The sequence below is a fragment of the Anopheles gambiae genome, chromosome 3 (assembly GCF_943734735.2).
Source record: "Anopheles gambiae chromosome 3, idAnoGambNW_F1_1, whole genome shotgun sequence".
Taxonomy (NCBI): Eukaryota; Metazoa; Arthropoda; class Insecta; order Diptera; family Culicidae; genus Anopheles; species Anopheles gambiae.
The window spans coordinates 16,839,131-16,859,012 of record NC_064602.1 but is presented as its reverse complement, the minus strand read 5'-3'; the positions used below and the strand labels follow the sequence as shown (position 1 = coordinate 16,859,012).

At 43.6% G+C, this 19,882-nt stretch overlaps 2 protein-coding genes across 3 annotated transcripts in view; one reads left to right on the top strand and one right to left on the bottom strand.

The window, feature by feature from the left end:
* The window catches only part of LOC1275605 (E3 ubiquitin-protein ligase TRIM9), a 110,643-nt gene that overhangs the window by 66,660 nt on the left and 24,101 nt on the right, over positions 1 to 19,882 (top strand). For both annotated transcript variants that reach the window (XM_061653779.1, XM_061653778.1), the window contains exons 2-5: positions 12,263 to 12,358; positions 12,831 to 12,962; positions 13,251 to 13,352; positions 19,358 to 19,517. In XM_061653779.1, the coding sequence (XP_061509763.1) occupies positions 12,263 to 12,358; positions 12,831 to 12,962; positions 13,251 to 13,352; positions 19,358 to 19,517 (490 nt within the window). The remainder of the gene's footprint in view (positions 1 to 12,262; positions 12,359 to 12,830; positions 12,963 to 13,250; positions 13,353 to 19,357; positions 19,518 to 19,882) is intronic.
* On the bottom strand, positions 7,397 to 9,215 carry LOC133393849 (uncharacterized). Its single transcript, XM_061660660.1, has 3 exons — positions 9,098 to 9,215; positions 7,777 to 9,003; positions 7,397 to 7,670 (listed from the first exon to the last, which is right to left on the bottom strand). The coding sequence occupies exons 1-3, from the start codon at positions 9,143 to 9,145 to the stop codon at positions 7,464 to 7,466; spliced, it is 1,482 nt and encodes a 493-aa protein (XP_061516644.1). The 5' UTR covers positions 9,146 to 9,215; the 3' UTR covers positions 7,397 to 7,463.

Here is a 19,882-nt window from a genome sequence, read left to right as displayed (position 1 = left end):
GAAACTCGTCCTATAAAACTGTCGAGCAACCTAAACAAATACAGTATGTCACTCATTTTACATGTTTTACATACGCTCCAAACAGGGTTGGAAAACAACATCGGCGCGCACGAAACACCTGACTATTTGAATTCCCATTCAAATGGTCTGTTTCCCGGGTGCAAATACACCACCAGAAACGTTCGTAAGGGAAAAATGAACCCCAGTGCCGAAAAAAAAGGAAAATTATACACCTTTTAACTTTTACGGCCGTGTGTCACGAAAATCCCGGGAGGAAATGTGAAGCAGTCAACACCAAAATAGTAGCAAAAAAAAACGGGCATACACACACACGCTTTGAGGAACATATTTTCGGCGGTTCCCCCAAACTGTGGTGTCCGAAAGCTTCCGGCAAGGACAGTGTCGAGAAAAAGTTTATCCTCCTCCGTGTTCCGTGAGCGCGCGCCTCTGCCGTACACGATATTTGCGATAGAATGTGACGCTGGACGGCGGGGGTCTGTAAAGGCGTGTAAACAACTAAACAAAAGGTAGCGTATAAATGGAAATGCTTCCGAGGCACATGATGTGATTTGTGTGTGTGTGTGTGTGTGTGTGTTGCTTTCTTCTTGCCTTGGCATTGCAGGAAGTTTTTCCCAGTCTTTCGGTCCTCTGGCACGGAACAGCGCCACAAGTTCGCTTTGTACCTTATATTTACTAACTTTTCGATGTCATACCCGTCATCCAGAGCGAATTGGGAGCGTTAGGCAATGCTTTACTGGTATCTTAAGCTACCGAAAAACGAATAAACAGCGCACAAGCATGATTGCGCTTTCTTTGCACACTGTTTTGTTTCCATTTGCGTCCCCGCCACTAACCCATAAAGGTACTGCAAACTGCAAACAATACAAAGAACCGACCGACACCGGCCCAACGCCCTGCGAAGAAAGTTTCGCACTTCATCGTGTGCCCTTTGGCGTGCGAGCCGGTGCGTGCGTGCGTGTATGCGCCCAGGCAAAAGCCACATGAGCGGGGTTAACCCGAGGGGGGCGGCCTTCTGTCCCAATACGCTCAACTTTTGCACACAAAATTGAGAAATAAAATATGAAAATTTAATTTATGCTTTCAATATGAACCGTTCGCCCTCCCGGGTATACCACCAGTGGGGGTTTTTGTCGTGGTGTGTGTAGTGAGGGAACTGAAAACAAAAGCGATCAAGCGAATGTTTCCTTTCCCGTGACCCTGAGGACAGAAGCGAGGAGGAGCAGCTGTGAGCATACAGTAGCGCTAGAAGAAACGCCGTGCGCTTTAGTCCTTCCAACGCTGGTAACTGTTCCGATTACTCCGGGGAGCCATTGGCAAAGGTGTTCCAAAAGTATGCGGAATTATATTTTATGGTCGGTTAGTAGCGCGCTTACTGCTGCTACTTGCTGTGTATGTGCATAAAAACGGGCGCACAGGAGCGACAGAAGGCGGACGAATGAAAAACAAGCAGCTGATAGTGAGCCATAAAGTGAGCGCGCGTAGATTTTATGGGCTTTGCCATGTGTTTACCTTTGTGGGGTGGTGGTGGCGGTGGTGGGGGATTTGTTTTTGGGAGGCGGATGAGCTTTGGCGGAATGGTATTTTTATCGGTGTACTGGTAGGGAGCATGAAACGGCGTACTGGTACGGCGGCAGAAGTATTGTTTTCTCCCTCACGTGGGTCGGTGGGTCATTGGAGAGTGTTTTATTGTTTCACATTTTTACGATCACCGAGTGGTGTTGTAGGTTGTGGTAGTGGTCGGTGCGATATGGGAAGGACAGAAATGAATATTTCAATTCATTCACTTCATTTCAGCCTTGCCAAGATGGATAGGATTCTGGTTTAGGGAATTGGTCAACATGGTATGGTGACCAATTGGAAATGGGAAATCTTTTGAAACATTCTAAGCTTTTGTACGGTGAGCTAAAGATAGTAGGTTGCGAGTTATTTATTGCTTTTTTTTATATTTTCAACTGATCTATGTGTTTTATGTTTAGAATTCAAAAGGAGTAAATCTTTTTTTTTTTTTTTAGAATAAGAAACATAATTAAATAGTAATTATTGTTTTTATTTATTTAAGGTTGTAATAAGGATATGTGTATACAGTGTTGCAAAATGTCACTGTCAATGTCATGAAAAAATCTGTCATGTCGGCATGTCATGTCAGCGTCACGTACTCAATTGTGATGATCAGAGGTGATATTCAAAACGATTGGTGTGATCAATACATGCTTCGTGACTTTTTTGTGAACATCGTTTGGTCAGTCACTTTGTCATGACTTTTTTTTACTATGATCAGTCCTGCAAAAAGTCACTGACATAGTCATGACAAATTTCGACTGAAAAAACCATGTCAGCGTAATGAGCTCTACTGTGATGATCAGAGGTGAGACTGAAATTGTTGTTGCGACCATCACATGATTTGTGACATTTTGTGCAACCAACTCTTGGTCAGCCACTTGGTCGCGACATTTTTAGTCGGTGATCATCACGATATTCATGAGAGATATGCGGTGCTTGCGAGTGGTTCCAAGAAACAAAATGAGCATTGTTACTCGCTCTGTTTGACCCGACAGACAGTCAAACCAAACAGAGCGAGAAAGCATGCTCATTTTTGCACACGCCAAGTATATTCCAAGAATGTCGTGATTATCACCGGCCGTAAATGTCGTGACCAAATGAGTGATCAAGAGTTGGATACGAAACATAATGTCATCAAGCATATGATTGGTCCACCAACTGTTTGAGTCTTACCTCTAATCATATCAGTTGTGTACGTGAGCTGATTTGAGCTTCGTTTCAGTCATGAGTTTTGGTGACAGAAACATTGGCATATGGCAGCACTGTTCTTTGGTATACTTTAGCTACATAGGAGACTCGCAGATCAATGATATTTGCATCAGCTACGTATGCCAGGATCTGGGCTGACTTCTAGAAGATTCCAGAAGTCGAACCCCTTGATGTCTCGAATGACCCACTGTATCTGTAATGTTTTAGGATATATTGTACTTAATTTTAAAAAAAACCCGTATGATAAATGAATAGGTAGAAATAGGAAAATCTCATGACATTAATTCTGATTAAAGTATTGTTTGTTTGTTTGTTTGAAAACTTCACTAAACATCGACGATTCAAATATTGGTATCGATTTAAGCGAACCCTTTTAGCAATTAAAATAAAACAACCATATTCAGAGGCAAAGAGCACATCACGACTGCCAAAATAAATTATAACAACTTTCCTATCATTAACTACTAGTTATATGAATACATTTGTAGAGTATTTGAAGATATAATAATTTTAAAACACATCTAATAATGTGCATTTATGTCAAATCTCATTTCCACCGTCTTAACATTCCATAACACACACATCCACACCCTGCAAACAGTCTCGCACACAAATAATTCGCTCGACAGCACCCGTTATGCTTCAGTAGCAGTTCCAGAACATAAGAGAAGGCGTGTAGGAAGCCGATCGTCTGCCATGTGCAAACAACTAAATGTAGTCGGGCGAGCCCGACCGATCAAGGAAAGCGGGCGCGCGCATTTCGCTTGCTGATACTAAATTACAGTTTCCAGTCAAGCAAAACGACCATGTTTGATGAGTTTTGCAATGTCATTGACCTACCACTATATCGGAACACTTCCCACTTTATGCGTGCAATCATAATGTTCGAGCATAAAGACAAACACCCAGTGGAAGGAACTTTACGCATGAATAAATGTAGCCGCTTCTCGTGTGAAGCCCATAAGCCCACATGATCACAGACTGAATGTCCTCGCCTTCATCTACGATTTATCATAATTTGTAACCACTCATCCAATCTCGCACAAACACTGTATTCCGAAGGTCTCTCCGGAAATAGCACAGTTTAATACGTTTAAAACGAAACACACTGGTGAAGGCAGGGGAGGGGAGAGGAGGGGAGAGTTGGCAGGCAAAAGAAACGTGGCACAAAACCATTATCCTTATCGAGGTAATGAGGGTTTTGCTGAATGGCTCACAGATTCACATTAACTGCCCAAACTTTGTGCCATTTCTGGTTGGCTTCTGACTCGTGTGCGGCGGGTGATCAGCGTCAACAAGAAGGGAGTGTTGTGCGTATGTGAGCGAACGAAAGAGAGAAAAAAGGGCTAAACAGTGAAGAGAGAGAGAGGGGGGGGGGGGGAGGGCCCATCGGGTAAAAGGGCAAGAGTTCAAACCATTAAAAACTTTGCCTGTCACGCTTCGGTAAAAGATTTCTTTTTCTCCTACTGCTCCTGGTGAGCTGCAGGAGGGGAAAAATGGATGAAAAAGTTTACCCAAAACCGTTCCTCTCCATCACAGTGGTGGCGGTGAGCGGGCTGAGTGTGAAACTGTTGTTCCGAGTTTGCATTTGTATGTAGATTCGGGGCAATGCAGCGATAAAACAATCATTAGCACAAGTTTTAACGATATCCATCATACATCAATTTATTATTTTATTGTACGTACGAAGCATTGTGCGTTGTGCCCTAACCTGTTTGGCTGGTTTGGCTTGTTTGGAGGTGTTCCCTCACAAAGCGTATCCTCTGCCAGGATAAATTCAATGTAAAGTTTTTGAAAGTGAAACAAAATTCAATTTCAAGCTGTTTGTATTCAACCAAAAGCTGGAAATACTATGCTTGAGAAACAAAAAAAAAGGAAAGGAGTGTGGAAATGATGGGGCTTACAGAATGGGTATAAACTGCATTGGTTTTTGAAAAACACTTTACAGGTTGCAAAAGGCGTTTTTCATGGTTCTAGTGAGGTACGAATGAGCAGTTAAAGTAATCACAATGATTTGTGACTTCTGATAGTCGCTAGGCATAAGATAAGAGATATGTTTATTGTTATGTTTTACAGTTCCAAAATTCTTATAAAAATTCTACAGTAGACTCTCTCTTATTTGAGAGCTAATAGGATTGTTAAATAAAAGAGAGTTTCAAATTAGAAAGGATGAAAGTATATGAAAAGTTCATACAAAAACTAGAAAGAGGTAGAACATTCAGCCTTGACTATTGCTATAGATAACTGCGAAATAAGAAAATTGGGAAATAAGAAGAACACAGATTTCAGAGCTTTTTGAAATTAGAGGGGCAAAAACTGATAATAAAGTGACTGTCAACAATTTAAATAACAAATAAGAGAGATTTCTCAAATTGGATAGGTATGAGATTAACAAGAGTTCACTGTATTGAGTATTTGTTTTTATTCGGCCGTATCGGGGTGGTCGTTCGTCGAAGAACGTTCGTCGCTCATGAGTGGACAGGGTTGTACCACTAGATAAAGCAGAACAAAACCTAGACAGTTTTCTAATTTTTGATCATAGAGGGCTATGAAATGAGTGAAAATGAGCTTCGCGGCGAACGTTCCCGGGAACGAACGAACTCCCCGATACTGCCGATTAACTTTATCTGAAGTCAATTAAAGCTGAAGAATTGGCGCAATTTCATCACAAAACGAATCCCAACTAATAATTCCTAAGATTAATACGCTGAACTTTTAACTGAAATTTAAACGATTCAATAATTCATTTTCAATATATAGTTTAAAGTGTTTAACGCTTTGGAAGAACGACGATGTGGTTGTTGTTAATACAAATGAGCCACCTCTTATTTATTTTTAAGTTCGATAAGAGTGGCTATGCTATGCTTTAAGATTCTATTATTTATTATTGCAAATGCTGCCTTACCAAAATACCATTCTCGTTTTAGGGTTCTCGGTTATAAATATAACACAAATACCATTTATTTATTATAAAAAATCTTCTGCATTTCTCAGAATTCCATAAATTCAGCAAAATGTAAAACATATCTTGAATAACATACCTTATTATACCTCATTTCTCTAGTGATTTCTGTTAATCTCCTGCTGAAATCTAGTTTATGTTACTGCATTCATCCCCTCTAGTGGCCGTTAACGGTTTGACCCAGTTCCGGAATGTTCAAAACCACGCTAGACAGTCCCATCCTATCCCATCATCCAGCAAAGCTCGTTGGCGTGGAAGTTCATTCCGCTGCGATAAAATAACTTTCGATGTCCACGATGGTTCTCTGGCGCTTGGTGCTCGTAAATCTTCTAATCAATGGCGCAAAATTTGATTCCTTGCTTGTAGACATACACACCCAGCCGTACCGTGCTCAAATTTTATGGCCATTCTGTGTGAGAGCCCCGTATGCTGACTAATGGGTTTCCCGTTCATTTGTGTTTTTGTTCTAGAGCGCCGCAGCCCTCTCAGTGACAAGTGTTCGGCAACACAGGCTGGTGTTTATCGGGTCTAAGTAGTTTTTTTTTCTACACTTGGAACGAACTAGCTGAGGATTTCTCACTTAAAAATCCTGTATGCATCCCTACTGCAGTAAAACCGTGCACCATATTCACTGGTGCGCGTTGCGTTTCGCTGATGCGGGTGCGAAAATAGCAACTTCATTCAACACATTGACTACAAAAGCAGGAGCGTTGCGTGGGGGACAGTTTGTTAGTGAAACAACCGGCAGCACGAACCAGAACCAGAACGGTGTGTTTTCTTTTCCATCGGTTCTGGGACTTTGCTCGGTAGCTTGATGTTTGCTGCCGGTGATGTTTGCTGCGGTAGGTTGTAAATCATCTAGCGTAGAGGACGCTGTTAAATGAGAGCATAACAGAGATGCCTAAAATCTTTCCCCTATGCTGGTCGTAATTGGGAAAGGAGGTACAGTATACCAGTTTTTGCTGGGCCATTAGAAGCTTCTTGGAATCATTTTTAAATGATTTTTTCGTTCATCATTTATTTTAGCGCTAGCTTAAGCAGAAAGGAAAGTAAACAAAACACGTTTGGTATAAATTGTTGGTTGATTGATATTGTATTATTTCGAGGGATCGTCTAGCGATGGAAATCGATAGCCACTACCACCACATTCGTCGTCAATGTGTGAAAGTGAAATGCTCAAATTGTAATTGATACTGGAGTTGTTATAAAGGCACCGTTCGAGCAAATGAATCTCAAATTTCGTACTCCATTTGACGCAACACTGAACGTAATTCAAGGTTTACTCCCAGTGCGCTCGAAGGCAGAGACACATTTTGTAACCTTGGTTTCATTTCAATTCGTAGAACTCTATCAATAGGTCACACCACATGCAAGAATTTTAATTGGTGTTTCTTAAAACTAGGGTAGCTTTCAACTACGTGTAGCTTAAGTGTGAAGTGTGAAAATAAAACGTACATAGAGGCGACACGTCAGCTAATTCATTTTTTTGGAGCAAGCTCCTTACTGTCAAACGCTTTGTTCGCTCATATGCGCCTAAATGTATGCAATGCTTTTTGAACAACCACAACCGAAAGCGTTAGCAAATGAATACAAATAAAAAACACCGCACAATTCACACCACGACAGTCTCGCAACGATACTACATTAAGCTGATTATAAGCTATATTTGCTGTCAAGAATAAAACCACACCGTGGACTTATTACATGTAATTTATATCGGAATTTCCGGACCATTGACGTGACAATCCGCAATATCAGACGTGGCGGAGATGAGCTGCTGCATGTTTTTCAGCTTGTTAGTGGTCAGGCAGCTGCCCAGACGCTGGATGCTCGCCCTTCCCTCGGCAGCTCCATACTTCAGCAGGAAGCCCAGCTTAGCGGTTGTCTTCTCCGCCAGCGCTACGTAGTATGGTCCGATCTGTGCGACGAAGAAAAAAAAAAGGTGAATAAATAAACACCCCGCCAAAAGCCAAATATTGCATTTAGCGCACGTCTGCTGCAATGCGGTCGGGCAAACTACTTACGGCGGCAAGGCAACGGGCAGGCGAGCTCTGCTTACTGCAGAAGGTCAAATTGTCGATCAGATCTTCCACATCGAACAGGATGATCTTTCCGACCTCGAATGCCACATCGGCGAGAACGAACATTCGGCTCGATTCGATGATGAAGCACACCTCCACATCGGTGACGATCAGTGCGTAGTAGTTCAAGAGTAGGGGCGAAAATTTGAAGAAGCAGAACCGTGAGTTTGCGCCACCGCCAATCAATATCTCAAACAGGTAGTTAATGGATGAGTACGACCGTGGTACTAGAGCTTGGGTGTATTCGGTGAGGTACGTGTTCGAAATATTCACGTATTGCACGATACCCTCCCCTATCTTGGCGGTCATGTTCGACAGCTCGGAGAATGAGCTGGAGAACTTTGCTAGCGCCGTGGCTGTTTGGTTGTACTCGGGCAGGGCGGTAATTGTCGTGGTGGCATTGGGCAGTTTGGCCGCTACAGCGTTCCAGCCGTTTTTAATATAGTCCGTCGACTCGACCACCACCTCCCCATAATCGGTGAGCGTGGTGTTGAACTCGGACAGGTAGTATACGAGATCGCTGTTGAACTGCACGGTCAGCAACTCTAGATCATTGAGGTACGTGTCGGCAAACTCGATGTTCTCGATGGTGGAGTGCACGATGTACTCGACCGGTGATACGGTCGCCTTCAAGAAGCTCACCGCAATCATGATGTCCAGCGTAATGGACGCATCGACCTGTGCTCTGCCGTTCTTGACGGCCGCGGTCGTAATGGCTCCCTGCAGGCGCCGGAAAGCGGCATCAACCATCACGAGTGCTTTGCGCATGTTGCCGAAACCGTCGCCAAATAGCACGTTGATATCATCGCCAAGCCGGTAGTACAGTGTGGTACGCGTTCTGTTGACGTCCGTGTCGATATAAGTAAGAAACGCTTGGATGCTGTTTAAAATCGGACTAAACACGGCGGTATAATTTCCGTCCGTTTTCGGTATAGCGTCAATTGTTACGTTGGTCATAGTGGTTCCAAGCTTTGTGACGTTGCTGCCGATCTCCTTCATTAAGGGCAGCACCTCGCCGAAAAGCGTGTAATTGGTTAGTAGCACAAGATTATTCTTATCGTCGATCGCTGCAAACTGGGGCGTTGTGCTGTTCACGGTGGATTTAATCGTCTGACTGGACTGGACCGTACCGATCGAACCGAACTCTGGACGCGGGGCGGCAAACGTGTGCTGCAAATGTAGTGTGAAGATGGACAGACCAGAAAAGGCGTTTAGCTAAGTGTGGCACGGCACCGAGATTAGTGTTAGCGGGTTGTGAGATTACCTGGAGCAACACGCAGCACAGCAGAAGAAACACACCTAGTCGTGCCATTGTGCAGCGTCAATGGCGAATAACTGAGAATTATTGGTTCCTTCACGGTGGGAGAACTCATTTATATAGGTAAAAGCCAGATATAGCTGCCTACTATCACCTGTGCAAATATGGTTCGAGCGAGAACAGATCTTTCGTGGGCATGCGAATCGATGTGTGTGCTCCAAAACAAGGGCCACTCTCGAAGCATAGCCTCTGAATATTACGAAAGATGGGACAAAATGGCATTGAAAATATTATTCTATTTTTTTTGTAATCCTCTAGTTGTGTCCATATGAAGCTCATGCTATTTTGTTTTGCTCTACTACATCAACTTGACCAGTTTGTCGTTGAAAGCGGAACTGTTTGTACAGCTATGAATTAACGCACATTCTATATTTATAACTATAGCTAATTGTAGTTGGCTATTGGCTATTGTAGTTGGCTATAGAAGAAGAAGACAAAATCCTTTCTACAACATTTAACCAATAAATAACAAACAGATTCTGTCTGTGGCTGTACGTCGGTGGCTTTAGTGGCCACAGGAACAGGGACCGATATGCGTACACGAACTATTCGCATGCGCTGTAACCCACTGGGTTAGGTGTGTTTCAAATCATTTGTGTAAATATGTCTTCTTTCAGTTGTGCAAATGGTTCTATCAATGACGAAAGCGGGTGGAGAAAAAAAATCTGGACGTAGGATCTGGATTTTGGTTGGGAATGAACTTCTTCCTCTCATCCACAGAGCTTCAGTGGGTGCGCGTCGAAGCACGATATTATATTTTAGCACAATACCTTAGACGAACTGCAAGGTTAGCAGGTTTAAGATAAGATTGAAATTGGGATTTTTTTTTCAAGTGGTGAGTGGTTTATTGTAATCAGCTGTAATGTAACTCGAGAGAAGTCTTCAGCTAACCGTTCCCTGTGTAGGATTATAATCGTTTCATTCTACTTAAAGAAATCAAGAAAGTAAGCAGGGTAACTTCAGCTAAACAACGACGAATATTACAAGCACAGACAAACAATCCCGTCGCTGCTAGGTGAAAAATCAGTTTCCCCTCATTCTACCATAAACGCGGTGAATTAAACACTTTGTATAATTTCATTGCCAAGCAAACACAAATTATTATTCATGTGACCGATATTCGAATGCTTTTACACCTTTTACCTCTACAGCAGCACACCCATTAGCAATGGCTGTTTTGTGTTTTGTCTCTCCGTTGTAATGTTGTGAATAATTTTAGCAAAAATTTCATTCCTCCTTGTCAATGTTCCACCTTTTATCCTCATTGCCCGTGTTTTGCTTCGTTAGCGGCGTTAGTGTGTCAGAAAAGTTGTTCTTAGCGGCTATAAAAAGACTGAAAAGTCAGCGGCTTGAATATTTTGATGCGTTTCCTCGTGTCTTAGTGATAGATATCATTCAGGGCGTGAGAACTGAATGACGTTAAATGTGGGGAGAAATACAGTTATGTTATGGCGTTTGGAATAGAATAGTTTCAGACTTTTTTCTAGCTCTAACACACAGCGACCATTCGGAGACCTTATCTTTGGCGATGGGTCGTGTTCCAGTTTTTACTAGACGGCTGAATGTTTTCACCGAATAAGGCGCTGCTCCGTAGTCATTGGTCCAAATTTTTTTTGGGACTTTCGTTACTGTTAGATGCGCTTCAAAGATACAAAACTTCATTATGCATTCAAGCGGCACAATGCTTCCGGCATTGTTGGTTGTGGTCTAGAGGTTGTTATCATGTAAATTAATGAACGTTAATACGAGGCAACAATAAAAAATGCGTGAAAAACTTCAATAAAACCCCAACTATTCTAACGGAACTATTTGTTACAAAAGAGCTATACCTACATAATTGTAACTCATTCGCAGAAAATAATTGTTTTGTTTTATATCTTTTTGACATGAACCATGCACTCTCATGCATTACATTAGGTGCGAACAGCTGTAACATTTGTTTCTACCCGTACATGTCTGGAAGAATGTGCACAAACTCCAACCGTCCGTTAATTCAAGAGTGTGTTCGGTCGAGTGTAAGCATCCGTGCACTTTCCACCAGCCTGGATGCGTACGGATCAGTGAGATTAGGGACTCTTCCCGGAACGGTTGTGCTCGGTCTACCCTTCCGTCAAGCGGAGTCAACTCAAGTGCACGGAGCAGATGTCATTCACTCATTGTCGAGATCCCTCTGTTTGGGTGGTTTGGGGTAGTCGTACATCAGTTCTCTTTAGATAGAGTAGGGGAGGAGGGGAACATTCTTCCTAACATGTACGCAACAGCCTGCGTCTGTTTCGCTACAAACGCCCCAAGCACCCTGCCCGGCGGCAGACGCAATATCAGTTGCGTGTAATTTCAAATTAATGTCTGCAAGCGTATGGCGCAGCGACTGTTGTAACGGTTGAGGTTTTCCCGTGCGGGTGGGGACGTGGGACTTTCTGTTCTGACAGGGTACAGGATTGCTCCAGCGCGACTCGTCATGGAAGTTGGGAAGGCTTCCTGTGTGCTGCTGGTCTAATTTTATTGATGCTGTCTGGCACCTTAATTACTCGTTTCAGGCGCAGAGCCGGCGCTGGGATGCGCTCTCTTGTTGTTGGTAAACCATTTACCGGTAGGGCCTTTGCCTATCGGTGGTAGGGCTCCGAAAGCATCATGCTCTGATGGGTAGGTTTTTTAGGAAATCAGAAAATGCTTACGTTTGGCGGGCACAAGCTAACTAACCTTCATTAAAATGAATGGTTTGAAAGTGTTCTCAATGGGTTGCAATCAGTCTTTATCATCGGGTTCAGCGTTGGGTGGGAAGGTAAACATTCCGTTGAGTGATGCATCCTTACTTTTGCAACCGGGATGCAGTTTTTGGGAATGCTATCCTTCGTCTGGGGGTCTGGGGTTGGTAATTTAATCCCTGAAGCTAATTGAGTTGTGCAACGTGTAATCACGAGAAAGATAGTTGCCATGTTGATTTTGTACATATTCTATAATGATTTCTAATTGGTTTTAGTATAAAATTATCTTGTAGGATATTTTTACTTTTCCACTATTTCACTATTCCACATCTTAAAATATTAAATTTTCACCATAAAGTAACTAATGTTTCATGTTTTTTCTCCTTTTCCATTTTTTCCCACACAGACTGAACTATCCCACAACCTACAGCAGCTCTCGGAAAAGGCGCGTTCGACAACGGAATTCATCCAAAGACTGAAGGGAATGAGCGATAAAGTGACGGTAAGCGAGGTGCACACATAAACCCCGGGCCTAAATCCACCCCGAATATCAACTTCCCAAAATTCCACATCCCATCCATATCCACTCACTCCACGCGTAATAACCAACAGTAACTTATTCCCGCGGTCGTTGGAAAATCCGCGTCGATCCTTTCCTGGCGGTGGCACAATAATCGGCCCGTTTTGTTTCCTGGCAGCCCGGGGAAGAGTGCCCGGAAAAGCTTCATCGTTTCCGCTCTTTTGAAAAAGGATATCCCCGGATTGTGTGCACGGTCTGGCCCTTTGTTCTTCGATCCTTCGATGCTACACGGCCTAAAATCGCTTGCGCCACGTGTGCTTTTCCCAGCGCTAACCCGCGCTCTCACCCTCCTTGCAATCGACCCTGACTCACACACGCATTCTTTCCGGTGGGGGGGATGGGATGGGATCCCCAAAAACCTCCACTCACTTTACCTTTTTCCCCTATTTTGCAGGATTCGTGCATCGAGTTCGAGCGGCTGGTGACGGTACAGTGCGAAGCGCTGATAGCGGCCATTAACGCCCGAAGGGACGTCCTGCTCGATGTAATACGAAGCGATAAGGAAGCCAAAATACGCACGCTAAAGGTAAGATTGATTTCGCTGTAAACCCGAGCTTTGATGCGTTGGGGGGGGGGGGGGGGGGGGGGGGGGGAGGGAATCGCTTTGATTTTGCGATACGTAGCGTTTGCATGTGTATACCCGCGTCGGCCGCCACAAATGGGTGGCGTTTAACAACGGGCACGGCTCTAATGAATGATCACAATCGCAAAAGCAGATACGCTTCATAAGGGACGAACAAAGTTTAGCACTTTAGATAGTGTAGAAGATGTATAATTTGATATTTGATAACTTTGCTTTTGCTCGTACCCACAGGATCAACAGGCAAGCTGTACAGGGAAGCTTCAGCAAACTACTGGCCTCATTCAGTTCTGCATCGAAGCGCTGAAGGAAACGGATAGTGCAGCATTCTTGCAGGTAATGTATTTGTTTTATGTATTTTTACTATAAAATATCTGAAAAGTTTCAAAGCTCAGCAACAATCTATTGTAGTTATCATTGAAAAAGGATTTGTGTTGTTAAAAATGTGAAATGGAAAATGTATTTTGCTCAACTTAATGTCACCCAGTACTAATAACTTGTTTCAATTTTGCGGTAAGGTTCCTGTTAAGTTATCCTGTGAAGTTCTCAAGCCTAATACCACTCCAATTTGGCTAATTTTGTATTAATAATCATGAGCTTGAGCTTATTTATAAGACTTTTTCTTCAAAATATTATAATTGATTACTACAATGTTACTTATTATATCTCGAAACGTCTTGTCTTACTTTCTCAAAAGTGTGTGATATAATATTGGAGTGGTTTCCTTCCACTTGGCTATTTGTATGTAACAAATAAATAAGTACGTTGATATATTTTAAATAAAAAGCTCCTTTACCAACATTAAACAGCGCAGTCGAGTTGAAGCGTTGCCGTGAAACGGTTTAATCCCGCGCGGATGCAAACGCCATCGTTTCGATATCATTTTATGATTGCAACATTGCAGTAAAACTTGGACGACGGTCGTCGTCGCCCCAGCAGCAACCAATATGGCATTGTAGCGATGGTTCCCGATAGCGAGATAGCGCGTTGGCGCGCAAAAGGACGACGAAGCAATGACGATAAAATATTCAGAGCGCACTCGTTGGACACAGAAGCGTGGAGGAGTAGGGGTGGGAAAGAGCGGTCTGTTTGACGTTCGGGGTTAGCAAAAATAACATTTATTGTATGATCGGTTCTGTTTGTTTTTAAGATGTGCTTGTGGAAATCGCATGCGCCAGCAGCAGTGGGCAGCCGATGGAGCCGATTCGATGCATTTTATATTCATTTTTAAAGAATATAAGAATACAAAGGAGTTTGACGGAAAAGAGGGCTTTTAAAGTTGTGTTTTGCATGCAAAAATAGGTGGAGCTTTGAAAGCTTTACTTTAAAAAGCGATTTTTTGTTTGTTTATTCCAGGATATCTACACACGATGGAGTTAATTATTCATTATATCAATTGTTTATTTTAATACAAGGCGATTTTTTCAAACAACTCTCTCTGTCTACAGTCTAACAAACTTGTATCATACACTTTCATGGTACTTTTATGTCAAAAAACAAATGTATTATTTCTACATTTCCATTGCATTGTTCCGTTTTCGTTTATCCATTGGTAGTGTAGTGCCTTGCTTTTTTGGCCACCTCACAAAAATCATGTTTGGTTTTGCTCAACAACAAAACAAGTTTCTCTACCATTTGTATTTGTTTGCACTACCGGCGAAGCGAGCACGGATGGTTTTCGTTTTGGAAGGTTTGTGGTTGTGCCATTTTTTGTTGTTGTGATAAAGAGTTTAGTATCCGCAACGAAATGCGGAAAATACAGACCGAAACCGACCGGAAAACGATTTCACTTTTGGGGCTAAACAACACACGCAAGGATGTGCGCGAGCGTTTCCAATGCAGTAGTATGTACCACCGGGAAGAATAAATTGGGGTGAAATTGGTTGGTGTTTTTGTGCGGGCACTACCGCGGAAAAGTTTATCTTCCGTATGCGTATGGGTGGTTTTTTTTGTTGGTAAATGGAATTTCGCCACATCACATCAAAGCAGCTGAAGGGAAAATGAGTGTTGTACAGTTGAAAAAGCAGGAAGGAAGTGGACCGCCGCATCCGCGCGTATGGTTTGTTGTATGGGGATGGAATTTGCCCATTTATCTATGGGATGGGTGGGCATCAGATGCAGAAGGCAATGAATGTTCTAGTGATGTGCTGTATGGAGCGCACCCACGGCTCCAATCCGACTCCGACTATTGTTAGTTCGATTCCGACTCCGGCAAAATTGAACCACTAGATCCGCCCGGAGTCGGAGTCGTTCGGAGTCGACGACTCCGAACGACTCCGAACGACTCCGAACGACTCCGAACGACTCCGAATCCGAACGACTCCGGATGACTCCGGACGACTCCGAACGACTCCGAACGACTCCAAACGACTCCGAATGACTCCGAACGACTCCGAACGACTCCGGACGACTCCGACTCCGGGCGACTCCGGACGACTCCGAACGACTCCGGATGACTCCGAATGACTCCGACTCCAAAACGACTCCGGACGACTCCGACTCCGGGCGACTCCGGACGACTCCGAACGACTCCGACGACTCCGAACGACTCTGAACGACTCCGAACGACTCCGGACGACTCCGACTCCGGGTGACTCCGGACGACTCCGAACGACTCCGACGACTCCGAACGACTCTGAACGACTCCGAACGACTCCGGACGACTCCGACTCCGAACGACTCCGAACGACTTCGAACGACTCCGAACGACTCCGGATGACTCCGGATGACTCCGACTCCGGGCGACTTCGGGCGACTCCGGGCGACTCCGGGCGACTCCGTACGACTCCGGACGATTCCGAACGACTCCGGATATTGCAGCGCGGACCTACCTTCCGGAGTCGATTCCGAATTTATCGGAGTCGGATCGGAGTCGACTCCGGATTTTTGCCAACTTTACCCATCACTAGAATGTTCCGTTTCAATGGGGAGTGGAACAGTTTTATTTGAAGTATCTGATGATTTTTTTTTGCTGGGAAATTGTGTTTAAATGATTAATTTCTCGATAGAAAAGTAACATTTACCTTAAGTTTTTCTCTATAAAATTCAAATAAAATGGACAATCGTAACGCTCTGTCCACTAGTATATGAACCACCGCATCAATGAATAATCCCCTATTTGTGGTGATCATTGGTAAAGCGGCTTGCATCATCATTATTCGCCCTATCGGGGGGGAAAAAAGTGTGCATCCAACACGAACAATACACAAACAACGGTAAATGGTGGTCCCACGTAACACGCGTTTGCTAGAAAAGTCCCCAACTTCGCGACTAATTAAAATGCATTTTTAATTCCCTTTATCTTTTAGCTGGGTTGTGACACACTGTAAAAAAACATCACCAATAATCGATCCACCACAGTACGCCAATTGGTTCGAGTGATAGAAATAATCCGATCGTAAAGGCCGACTGTCCAATAGGGAGAGAGATAGAGAGGTGTCCTTCCGGTTTCGATTAGCAAACAGATAATATCACTCCAGTAAAAACGCACCCCACAACACAATGGGCCCCGGTTCGTTGTGTGTGGAATAGATTTATGAGGTGCTAAAGAGCAATGTTTCACTACTCCGGTGGCTGATATTCATTGTACATTGGAGTTCATCGTACATGAATGGATGCTGTATTGCGGGATGCGGGGCGCTCCGGTGTGAATGCAGCTGAACAAACACAGTTGGATTTTTTTTCCTCGCCTCCCAAATACATGCCTAGTCTCAACAACTGGCTTGTTTTCCATTTAATTTTGTTCAGTTTGTTTGGCTTCAACCGTAGCTGGTACTACACGAAAAGTATACAGACGCCAACGGTGGAACATCCGTGTGAGGGATTTTATTCATCGCGGCCCGCTTCGTATGGCATTCAATAATCATGAATTAAACCATAAAATGACTAATAACGCATAAATCCCATTTGGGATGAATTTGGCACATGGAATTTGGGTCCACGGTACAGTTACAAACAGTTGCACGGTTTTCACTTCATTATAAACCATTAGCCCCCTCTCGCACGGATGGATGCGGGTGTGTACTGCCCGCGAATGGACGCGAATCCCCGGGAGAAATTTCCAAAATGCATTTGCGGCAGAAGGTGTCAGTGGTGGTGTGGTGCTGTTGCAAGGGCAGTGTATAGGTACGGCCGGCAGCCTATCAACTACCGCTACCGCAAGTCACGGTTCCCGCTTAATCAGTCACCGAGCGTCCAGCCTACTAATGGCCGTCCATCGCTCGTTCATCGTGTGCTCTTTGAAAACGGTATGTGGCAATCGATTTTTGTGGTCAATCGACCGCCCAGCAAAGCCGCCTGTCGGTTTGTGGTTTTCGATGCCGCGCCAAAACCCCGTACCATTTATGTACGTTTGGGCTTTTGGGGCCCTGGTGAAGCGTAACGTTAGCAGAGCGAAACATTATTAGGCACTTTAATTACTCGGCGCTTTTACTCGCCGGGGGAACGAACGATTTAGGATAGGGATTTATGCTTTGCATTGAATGCTTCAACCAAGAGGGGTGACATTATTATGCGTAATTCATCACAAATTCCGCTATTTAGCAGTTATAAATTATGCTCTTTTGTGTGTGATTGTGGTCGTTTGGAGAATTATTTTAGTTATGAAAACTTGGAGTGTAATTTGAAGAATGATCACTCTCTTTGATATTGCTGACAATGTAATGCCATGGTTTTGATAATCAATTTTTAACAGGCCTCATTAGACCCACGAGGTTAGCACATTTTAACATTATATACATCTACTTAGGCTGCGCTTAGATATTACCTTTACTTTATCGTATAGTAATAAATAAAACACAGTAATTTAAGGCATCATTCAAATGCAAATAATATTATCAAAGCATAAAATAAGTAAAACAAATGTGTTTTGAACTTTTTTTTAACACTTTTACGAATCCTTCAGTAGATCACTATTTATAATATTTGCTTCGTTGCTAATATTTTAGTTGTACATCATAGAAACAACTTTTAATAATTGCTATGAGATCAATACTAAATGACAATAACTTCATTTTAATTGGTGCTTGCCTTTTTTGGGAGGATTAACTGAAACATCCCACGACCTATGGTCTGATCATTGTATAGTGTTTGACTCTGAGGTGTGATGTTATCGATTGTGGATATTAATAGACGAATGCTCTCGAGATATTCTTTAATAGTTCTGCTCTCAAAATTATATGATAGCTGTTGAAAAACATCTCAACTAACTCGAAAATAATTATATTGTATTATTGTGTTTTAGTTCCAATATAAGCGCAAGTGAAAATATGTTTTTAAATTTACTTGAATCTGTTAATTTCACTACATCGAACATCGCAATATGAGAACTTTCAGGGAACACTGTACTCAACACAGTGAGCTTTGAAGAGCGCTGTTTTTGGATAGACACGCACATCTCGTTAATGAACACATTCAAACCGCAATGAACTTTTACAGAAATGCACTGCAATTCGTCATTCGACTGCGCTTAAATGTCTTGATTTATTGTGAGAAAATTCTGTCTGTGGCTTAAATCAAGTTTAGAAACGATTCCACTACGCTACGGCCCCTTTCAACACGGTACATTAATGCAGAGGCTTTAAAAAAAGCAAGTGCTGTTAAGACGGCATTAGGAATTGGACTCGTGATACAACACCTCACCCGATCGGGGACCAACCCACTGCTTCTCCTCTCCTTCTCCCGTCCTGCTCTAATGCTAACAACATTTGACAGACATTTTCAACGCCTCCCCCAAATATGGGCTTCTTGGCAACGCCACGGCTCTCAACTTCATTTACTTTTGACACCGTAGCTTCGCACCGTTACTTCTCGGCCGGGCCTGCTTGTGATCGGTGTGATCGAAAATTTAGGTGAATAGCATAGCACGTTCCCCTTCCCGAAACAATCGCAAACCGTTGCTCTAACACACACCTCGCTGGTGCTGGAGGTCAGCGGTTGAAAAGGTTGAGAAATAAATCAAAGTCGCAAAGACATCGACTCGTAACAGACATCTCCTAGTGTTTGCTGTACACTTCTCCTCGGTGGCGTCGGTTGCAGTTGTGCAAAACCGAGGTAAGGTGCATAAAGCGGTTTCGCTAAGCAGGGCCCGACGGAGTTCGTGGTTTATCCGTTTATGCGACACAAAGTGCCACATCACGGACCACGGGGTCAAGTGTGAGCAAGGGTTTGGAAAACTGGAAACACATTACTCATCTGGCAATCGGTCGGTCCCGTTCCGTTTGATGATTCTATTCCGTGCATACCCCGTAGGATCCATTTAGCCGTCCATTTTCGTGCGTTGCGTTTGCGGTGTATTTATCTTACCAATTTCCATTTTCTTCCCTTTTCTTCCCGTCTGGCAGGTGGGCTCCATGTTAATTAACCGCGTCGCCAACACGGACATGACCTGGCACCAGGAGGTCACGAATGCGGCCCCACGCGTATCGCCAATTATCGATCTCACGCTCGACGACTCGTCGGTGATACGCGCCATCGATAATCTCAACTTCATTCAGATGAAGCGTAAGTATCCGTCCCAGGAACAACAGGGGACGATATTGGGTAGGTAGGGAAGTGGGCGAATGGCGTGACTTTCACCACACAAGAACACGCGCAGCAAAGCCATGGCCAGGTCCGGTCAGGCGGGTCGTCTGCGCTCGGGGTGGGTGAAATTAATTTATTCAAGGTGTTATGCAGCACGCAGGCTTCATGCTGGGACGAAACCCCGAATGCACGAGCTGCATAGTTCGTGCTCAATTAAAGACAAAATTAAGATTTTCTCACGCAGCCAACGATGGAGCTACGGTACAGTACGGTACTGGTTAGCATTTCAAGCTGCTGAATTATGTTAAAGGCAAATAATGCAGAAACTTCCGATAGCGCAACAC